This window comes from Alligator sinensis, unplaced genomic scaffold (genome assembly GCF_000455745.1).
Source record: "Alligator sinensis unplaced genomic scaffold, ASM45574v1 scaffold755_2, whole genome shotgun sequence".
Classification (NCBI taxonomy): domain Eukaryota; kingdom Metazoa; phylum Chordata; order Crocodylia; family Alligatoridae; genus Alligator; species Alligator sinensis.
In genome coordinates this window covers 3,429,641-3,439,209 of record NW_005841883.1, presented here as the reverse complement: position 1 = coordinate 3,439,209, position 9,569 = coordinate 3,429,641, and the positions used below count along the sequence as shown (strand labels likewise).

Below are 9,569 nucleotides of genomic sequence, written 5' to 3'. Positions count from 1 at the left end.
CTGTCCGTCACCAATTGTTTCTGCCCATTTAGCAGGGGTCCTAGTCCTCCCTGGGCCTTCCTTTTACTCCCAATATACCTAAAAAACAATTTCTTGTTGACTTTTACTTGGGTTGCCATCCTCAGCTCCATGGCAGCTTTGGCCCGTCTAACTGCCTCCCTACAAGCATGAGCAGAGGAGGTATATTCATCTTTGGTGATCTCTCCCTGTTTCCACTTTTTATGTGCTCCCCTTTTGTCCCTTAGGCTGCCCTGGATTTCTCTGGTCAGCCAGGGAAGCCTCCTGGCCCCTTTCCCCCTTTTGCCTCGCTTGGGGATCATCTTGCTTTGTGCCCGAAGGGCACAATACTGTGTACAATTAAAATGCATGGCTCTGACAGAAAGATTTATTGATAGGAAATGGTCATTTGTTTTGTTGTGATTTATGGAAAGCAGCCATTTCTTATATCTCTGGGTGCAGGTAGAATTAAAAAAAAAATCTTTAAGTTAGTTAAATGTTGCTAAAAGGTTTAGCATTTTTATCCCCTAAATCAAGAGCAGTCATAGTCCCAATTAAAACCACATTCCCACCTCTTCAGGGCAGACTGTACCTTATTTTCTCAGCTTTTACCTGAACATCAATACACTTTAAGACAGGGGCATCAAAAATGTGGCCCATGGGCTGGATTTGGCCCATGGAGTCACATCATCTGACCCCTGCTGCTGGCTCCATGTGGGACCAGTCTGGGACCTCCCTGAATGTGAGCTCTACTGCCCACAGCCCCTGTTTCAGCCAGTCTGGTACACAGCACCCACTCCAGCCGGTCCAGGGTGGGCACTGTGTGCAATGCAGCTCAGCTTCTGGAGAAGGTGCCCCTACAGTGCTGTCCCAGACCAACCAGAGTAGGCTCTGCATCCAGCATGTGGGGCGGGGGGACAGACTTTGTTTGTCCAGAAAGGTCCATGGGTCTGATGTGGCCTGTGGGAGCAGGCCTACATCATCCATCTGGCCCATGAGACCAGTCCCGGGCCCTTCATCTGACCCACAGGGGCAGATACAGTGGGACAGTATAAAGATATCAAGTTCATTTTAACTGACCTGTTTGGGGTATTGGACGAAGTTAGTGTGGGAAGCACTGAGAAGCAAGGTTAAGATTAGCAGTGGCCAGGCTACATCACATGCGTCAGCTAGCTTGGTTAGAGCTCGCTCGGGTATCTCCATGCTTCACATTATGGAGTATAAATATTTCCTAAAGTTTAATGATGAGGTGTACTTGTAATCCTGGAAAAGAAATGATCTGCTTTTCCTTGAGTTTATTAATTCTAAAGTCTGTTAAAGCCAGCTGCTGTAGTTGAGTTAACTGTTACAGTGGCATTTGAAGAGAGTAACTAAGTAACTAAGGCTCAGATAGATTGTTAGAAGATATTTTAAAAGACTGAGACCTTGAATCGCACCTGCAGCCAAGTAGGGAGCCCAGGCATCTTCTGCAATGTGTTCCTTTTGGCAAGCCTTACTAAGTGGATAAGTGACCCAGTGCCATCTACTGGGCTTCCTACAGGTATGTTCAGTATTCACCTTGGCCTGCATGCATGCAGGTGTGTACTAGCCCAGCTCACTTCTGTGTTCATAGTTCTGTGTTGCAGCCCCTTATACTGTGCATATTCTCCTACTATATGTGTTTTGTGGTCGGATTTCTAGGTGGATACCTGAAGGGGGTGTACTAGTGCGGTTGCACCCGCCACCCTTTGATTTCTGCTCCACCCAAAGTTTAAAACTAACTGCCTGGTAGGCCTGTGCAAACATGGAAGTATTCGATTCAGATTCGGAAGACAGTGATTTGATTTGGAGATTCAGATCACTGTCCTGAATCAATTTGACTAAATCAGCTTCGGAAGATTCAGCGTTGACCCGATGATTCAGATCGGCTAGGGAGAGGCGGGCACAGCCAGGTGGCTGTGGCTCTGGGGCCGTGTGGCAGAGCTCCCCCCCAGCCCCCGCTCCCCAATCTCCCCCCCATCCAGCCCTGCCCCCAATGGATATCCCACCTGGCCTCAGCCTCCTGGCATTTAAAAAAACGAAAAGAAAAGAAGAAAGCCCCACAGTCACTGGCTCTGGCAGAGGGGACTGGGGCCTCTGAGAGCTCGTAGCAGGGCTTTCCCCCTCCCCCCCATGCAGCGTGGTACAGTGGGAATCCTTCAGAGACTCTTATGTGGAAATAGCTTTAGCCAGCTAATTCTATGTAATGTAATAAGTACATTTGGCTAATGCACTTCTGGCTTTAAACTTTCCTTATTTCTGTATGTTCCCAGTCGAGGGAAAGCCATGGATCCAGTGAATTATTTTCTCTTGTTTGTGGGTAAATTGTTTTTACAGCAGGACAGATGGACAACAAGACTCCAAATGAATTTTAGAAGCTATTTATGAAGGACAGAATGAGGAAGAGTCTGGGAGAAACTTATTTATGGCAGAGCAGGCAGCTATGAGAAATACCATTATTAGTGTAGATTCTTCATGTATATACTTACATATCTTTTGCAGAATGCCTAGGCCTTTTTGGTGGGATACTCATAGTTATCATCACTTCCTAGATCTGGGATGATTAACTGTGGCTAATCGTAAGAAAATAAAACTTCATGGAGGTCTCTGTGGAGCTTGCCTTCATCCACCAGCACCAGATAATTCAATACAGAGAGGATGTATGTTTACAGAATGAAGTTGTATGTGTCTTCTGGAATTTGGCTACCCGAGACATCCATTGGTGTTGGCAAGTCTGCTGTTGAGATACAAGGTAGTTGACTGATTGATCTAGAGGTGATGAGAGTAAAAGTTTTGTCTGAAATAGTAGCTGGCTTTCAGAGAATGAAGTTCCCAGTCTCTACTGACACCACTGATGGCCCGTGTGCCCATTATGTGCTCGCCAGTAGGAGCAACTGATTATGTCAATTGTATGGGATACAACAATAGACATGCAGAAGTAGGTTCATAAATGCCAGTGTGGGATACCCTGTCAAGCTCCATGATGCCAGGATGCTGAGGAGATTTGGCACCCACCTATTAGCAGAAACAGGAATATTTATTGCCTCCAAATGACGTAAGTATGAACTGGGTGTTTGTGCACACTTTTATTCTGGGGGATACTACTCAGCATGTCTGAATTTCAGGGCCCTTGGTGGGGGGGCTTCTGTTGCATTTCTTACAATTGCAGACTGGTGTTTGAATGTGTTTGGCAGGATGAAGCAAGATAGCACTGCCTTCAAAATGGATTGAATGCTAATGTGAATAATTACATCTGTTTAATGTACTATATCTTGCATAGTATCTGCAAGGCTAAAACAGTATTTAAGAATAAAATGAATCCCATGCTCCAAGCTTCAGCTGGCAGTCCCTGTAGTTGTAGAAGCAGGTATGAAATGCTGTTCCTGTTCTTTCCTTGGATAGAGTATTTTTCTACGTTGCACACAGGTTGCAAAGGTTGCTTATGAATGGAGTAGAGGATATTTGTTTGCTTCAGTTCATGACTTGTCAGTTACCCCACCAGTGCTCACATGGGCTGCAGGAGAAAAGGGGATATGATGGGACAGGCAATTAACCTACTAGTAGAGATAGATCTATCACTGGTTATGGAGCTGACTGCTGCCTCTGCTTCTAGCTGTGTTCATCAGCTGTTTCATCAGCAAATGATCTTAATGCTACTGCTTCTGCTATCATATAAGAAGTATGTTTAGCAGTCTTTCTTCTGCCATATGCCATGCTTTTCTTCTCTTCTGGTATTCCAGATGGACATAATTTTTGTGGGCCATATCCCCAAATTTCTCATCCCTCTGTTTTCCTTTTCCCCAACTGAAGGACAGACCAACATAGTAATTTGTGGGAGTGTTGTCTCAGCTGAGGTGGAAGGGCCTGCCAAGAGAATAAAAGAGCATATTTCTTATTTTGTTAAATGTCTTGTAGGTCAAAACTGCTAATATTTTGGAATGTTTTACTATTCTTCTGCTGTCCTGTTCAGAAGTGTCTACTAAGTTTGCTAACACACAGTGAGAAGAATTGTATATAATATAAAAAAATTCTAAAGAAAATTACTGCCTGCCTTAATGTGAGGTAGGAATCTGGATAAGGACTCTATTACCAAGCTTGGGTTTATCATTGTTTCAGGCAGAGAAAACTGTTAGAATATGAATCTGCTATATGTACCAGGGTAGAAAAAGCAAGTACTTTTCCAGGCCAGTGAAGGAATCCCATCTGTTTATGCTAAAAGAGATTTTTTTCAGTGTCTGGTGACTGAGCAGTGTATCACTGAAAAGAGGGTCTTGATGTGCTAGAGCTGTTTTGTAAGTTATCTTCAATCATCACTTGTCAGGAATGGAGGGAAATTTGGGTTACATTAACTGAATGCTTAATGGAGTAGATTCTGCGTCCTTAATACCCCTGCTCAAAACTGGAGAGTGTGCTGCAAATGAGCATAATGAGTTGGACATGCTCTGAGGACCACTTTTTATAGCTTTTGAGATTTGTAATCTCTGAATTCTCTGATAGTGTTTAATACTAAAACAGTTTAAATCTGTATCATTATATCAAAGTAACCAAATTACAAAAGAGAGTAGTATTTGTAAAGAGATGCGTTCATGCTTTTTAAGCTGGTAGCCCTTTTATATTTTAAGGGAATTTTGAAAGAGTTATAGTTTTAATATTTTTTGCTACTCAGCATTCCGTTTGAATTGTTATGTGTTTTGTGGATAGAGAGAAAAGGACCATGTAATTGTGGCTTCCACTTTCAACTGAAGTTGACTGTACCCCCATTGCAGTCAGTATTGTCCACAGTAATAATTTTATTAGTCAGAACCCAGCAACCTTTTAAAACTATACAAACAAAAATGGGTCATGGTATTTGCAAATCTTTGGACCCACTCCATGGTTCTGCACTTCTTTCTCTCTAAATGATAGGTCCTCAGAAAATGGATCCAGGATGCAAGTCATCTAACTGAGCTGGGGCTTCGATCTCTACTATCCATACCTGGGACTGAGAATCTATTGTGGTCTTATCCACAGCTCTGTGCCCCCCTTCCTCTGGAAAATAAGCTTGCCCTTTTGTTCACTACAGCAGTGTTTCCCAACCTTTTCCAGCCCAAGGCACACTTACATTAATAATAATTTTCCGTGGCACATCTGTTAAGGCATTCCCCATCCTCATACCTATTGGAGCTCATTGCCATGGCAAAATTCCTGTTAATTTCTGATGGCATAATTTTAAGCCATGGCACAATGATTGGGAAACACTGCACTGCAATGTCATTCTTCATCGTTGTAGTGTCTCCAGTCCAACCTTTCTATATGGTCTGCTCCCAGTATTCTGCACAGACCACTGCTTCTGGTGTTGGTGTTGCCAAATATTGTGGTGTGCATTGTGGTGTTACAGAATCATGAAAGGCAGTGACCACCATGTTTAGGTTGTGGGAAGCACCAAGCTCAATAGAAGGTTGCATTGTTGGACCTGTCATTCCATCCTGTCGTGAAATATAGGGTTGTCAGGTGGTTGTTATGTTCTTTACACAGCTCTGCCTGCATCTACTCTTCTTTTAGAGGTGTCTTGCAAAGGTGGATATTTCTGGTGGACCTGTTGACTTCTGACCTCAGCTTTAGTCATGCTGAAAGTTAACCATAGCTGTGGTGAATTCCTCAGGCCAGCTAGCAGCATATTGGTATATTGGGCCTCTTCCAGGCTGTTTGGCAAAGTGAAACTAGGCCTGTAAAGTAGATATACAGCAACAGATACTAATAGATCCATGTGTGATGCTATTGCTTTCTACATATCAAGTTTAAGAAAGCTTTGTGGTCAATGAGTTTAGACTGCTGACATCCACTTGCAGTGTGTGCATAACAGTACAGTTACAAAGCACCTGTACAAAGTCATTTCAGTGTCTCTAAACTGCTGCTATACAAGGTTTATAAGACTAGAGTAGAGAAAGTACTCTTAATTTGGCATTCTCATTTGTCTGTATTGAATAGACTTAAGTCCTGCTCCTGCAAGTGACCTTAATTTCTTCAATGGTGCCTCCATCTATAGGCAGTGTTTTGGCATTGTTGTTTTTTTTCCTTTTTCTTATAAACAGAAATAGATGTTTAGTTATTTTTTTCCATAGTTTGAAAGTATTACACTTTTTAGAGGATAACAATTATTTTCCTTCATGAGAAGTTTAAGTCAGTAATTTCATACATTTTAGTCATTACATCAATAGTGCATCTGTTCATTTTGTATATTTTTAATACTTTTGGGACACATGAGCAGTTAAAAATGTGTGTGTTTGGGTGTGTGATTGATTAAAAGATACAATGTAATATGCAAGTTTTCCATTCAACAGTTACCTTGATCTTTTGAAGTTCTAAAAATATTATATTTTTGTAAGAAAACTAACTTTGTTTAGAAGAAATACATATTTCTGTTCATTAATCTCAGTGTATCTGTTTTCAAGGGAACAAAAGAAACTGAAGGTGAAGAAGAGGAGTCTGGTTTAATTCAGCCTGCTGAAGTATTTGCTCCCAAAAGCCTGGTGTTGGTGTCCAGACTAGATTATCCAGAAATTTTCAGGGTAAAGAACTCCCAGCTGTCATTTATAATGTGTGTCAGTGGACAAACCTGTTTTTAATGAGCAGCAGTGACATGTAGTTTTGATTTAAAACATCTTAGCTTTGGTTTGGGAATTTACCAGCACAAGCAGAGTAAGACTGAGCTAAATAAAAATCAGTCTAAGAGACTGAGTGCCCCTGTGGATTAATACAGTGCCCTTGTAGTCACAGAGGCCTAGTTTTAAATTTACACAGACCACAAGAGAGAGGTTTACTGGGTTCAGCGATATGCACAGTGAAAAAAACCCCATCACAACAAAACCACAACTATTTAGGTGAAATTCATGTGTTTAAAATATATGAAGAATGAGATAAGTATTGAAGATGGTTTTTTTCACCTACATAAAAAGTGAGTGAATTAATATTTTTCCAGGTAGCATTAAGCTAGATAAAGGGATTTAGAATCTCATATTGCTTCTAGGATACAGTAGGGCTTCTGTGATATAAACAGAATATTTGAATTTCCATCAGGCCCATGCCACTTTCAGTTGTTTAATAAATTATAATAAAAAATAATATACATTAGAGATGGAAGGATAATTCGCTCACTAGTAACTTGTGTCATAGTATTGAAATTACTTGTAACCAGGTAGCGCCTAAAATATACCATATTTTCTCACATACACACTCCCTTGACTAGAATATACACCTTGTTTTTGAAAGGCAAAATGAAGAAGAAAAGATTTTTCCAGAGTTATGGCTGCTTAGAGTAGGGGGAGAGACTAATCTTCAGTTGACTCACCCTCCCTATCCTGTTAGACTAAAGCTGAACATCTAGACGCTTCTGAAGACTGGTCTCCATGGGTGGATCTCTGATTTTGAAAAGAGCTAGAGTCTCCAAAGCTGTGAAATGGCAAAAAGACCTGGAGCAACTAAGAGACAGCAACATTTCCTGGAGAAATGTTAGCTTGATTAGTGGAACATCAAGTCCATTAAAAAGGAGAGGCAGGTATTCATACCTGTGGAGTAAAGAACAGTGAGCCATTAAGTTGATTGACTCCCTCAGCTGCTTGAATAGTAATGCAACAGCTGCTGCACTATGGAGCAGGAGTCAACGCAGGGTGCTTCTATCTAGGTCAGGAAATCAGCTTCCCTGCTTAATACATGCACACCAATTGTAGGGGGTGTGATTTTTGGGAACAAAGACCATGTTTTATGTAAAGAAATATGGTAGATCTAGTTTTCAGAATTTTCATATTGTAGCAGCTAAGGTAAAGAGCATCAGGAATGGTTACTCAGAAGTGTAATTTACCTTTGCTTCTTTTTCTCAAACACTTTTGAGAAGCCAACTGTTTTATTATGTAACATGAAAATAGCTTTATCTGTTTTGCCAAATCTGTGGTCACTCATTAATGGAAACTCCAGTGATGTGAAACAAATAATGCTAAAATTCAGAGGCATAACTTGAAATTGTGTCAGGGTGGAGATGGGGAAGCAAGCATTTACTTCCTGGAACAGGGACCACTGCAGCTGTGGTGGTGGTGTGGGCTGTGGCTGCCACCTCCACACAAGCTTCCTGAACCCAGGCTGCTGTAGCAACAGCAGTGTGGGCTCCCTAGGAGCTACCATTCGAGTACTCCTTCTGAATTGGTACCCAGGGCTGCAGTCCTGCTTGTCTACCCATGTTACACAGTTAAAATATTAACACTGTTTATTTTTAAATAATCTTTTTATTCAAGTAACAAAAATAAATTGTCAAGGAAGGGAAAGTATCTTCAGATGATATTGAAATAATAATATAACATTTTAGGCATCAACTTTTCTTCAGGGCACACTAACATGGACCACTGTTTTAATATGAGTTATCACTGACTTGGGTGATACTTTGCATAAACATTGAGGCTTACCTTTGGAAACCTCAATGCAGAATCAGGTTCACAGAATGGAAATATTGGTGAAATTGTATTATTATAATGTTGGATTTTTTAAACTTAATTTTGAAATAAGAGGTTGATTAAGCAAGGGAACATAGACTAAATAAACAAGGAAACGTAGAATAAATATTGTGTTCCCTTTAAAAATGTACATGCTAGAATTTGTGGAGACCAACAGGAATTCAAGGGTACTTTGTGATATGTCTACACATGTCTTCTACTTTATTTTTTTTTTCTCTACTGGAATGTATACTTAAGAATATTAAGATTAAGGACTAGCTTATTATAAAAATACTGTTGTATATTTTTTTTAGTAATTATCAGTGATTGCCTTCCCTGAATAGTGATTATATATTTTCATTTAACTTTCTAGGCTTGTCTTGGCTTGATCTACACTGTGTATGTGGACAGCCTGAGTGTGTCATTGGAGAGTCTCATTGCAAATCTCTGTTCGTGCTTTGTCCCTGCTGCGGGAGGGTCTCAGGTAAATGGATAAAAGGGTATTTTTCCAGTTAATTTAATTTATGAAGAAAACAAAAACTGAATTCTTTAAATATTTTTATTGAAAAAAGGATCATAGTTCAGCTGAGTCCTGTCCCTATGGCCTGTTTTCTAAAGATAACAAAAATTCCATTCCTGGATAAGGTCAGAGGGTTAATTTTGTCACTGGATTTGTCTTTACAAGGCATCGTAACAAATCAAGTCATTTGTATAAGTTTAATTTTTTTTTAATCCTATGTATTCAGAATTGATTTTAAAATATTTTTATGGGGCTCTTTGTCTACAACTGTCATATGCCCTACTTTTTCATTCCTTTTATTCTGTAGTGGTAGTAGTTTAGAATGTCATTGGCATTTTAAGATCATTGATATGATATTGATAATTATTCCAGACTCCTAATTTTTTTTTTAATTGAATTAGTAACTTTATACATTTTTATTTATTTCCATTTATCAAATGAAATTTAGGGACCCAAGATTCACCATATATTAAAAAGAACAGAATAAACAAAGGGTTGCTCATAAATATATCCATCTTATACAGTCCTTTCCTGCAAGCCTTGAAAAAACACCAATCCATTATAATTCTTGTCTG

General features: G+C 40.1%; 1 protein-coding gene across 1 annotated transcript in view; it reads left to right on the top strand.

Moving 5' to 3' along the window:
- Window positions 1–9,569, top strand: part of SBF2 (SET binding factor 2) — a 500,212-nt gene that overhangs the window by 215,438 nt on the left and 275,205 nt on the right. Inside the window, 2 exon segments of the mRNA XM_025196666.1 lie at window positions 6,447–6,563; window positions 8,848–8,958. Coding sequence (XP_025052451.1) covers window positions 6,447–6,563; window positions 8,848–8,958 — 228 coding nt within the window.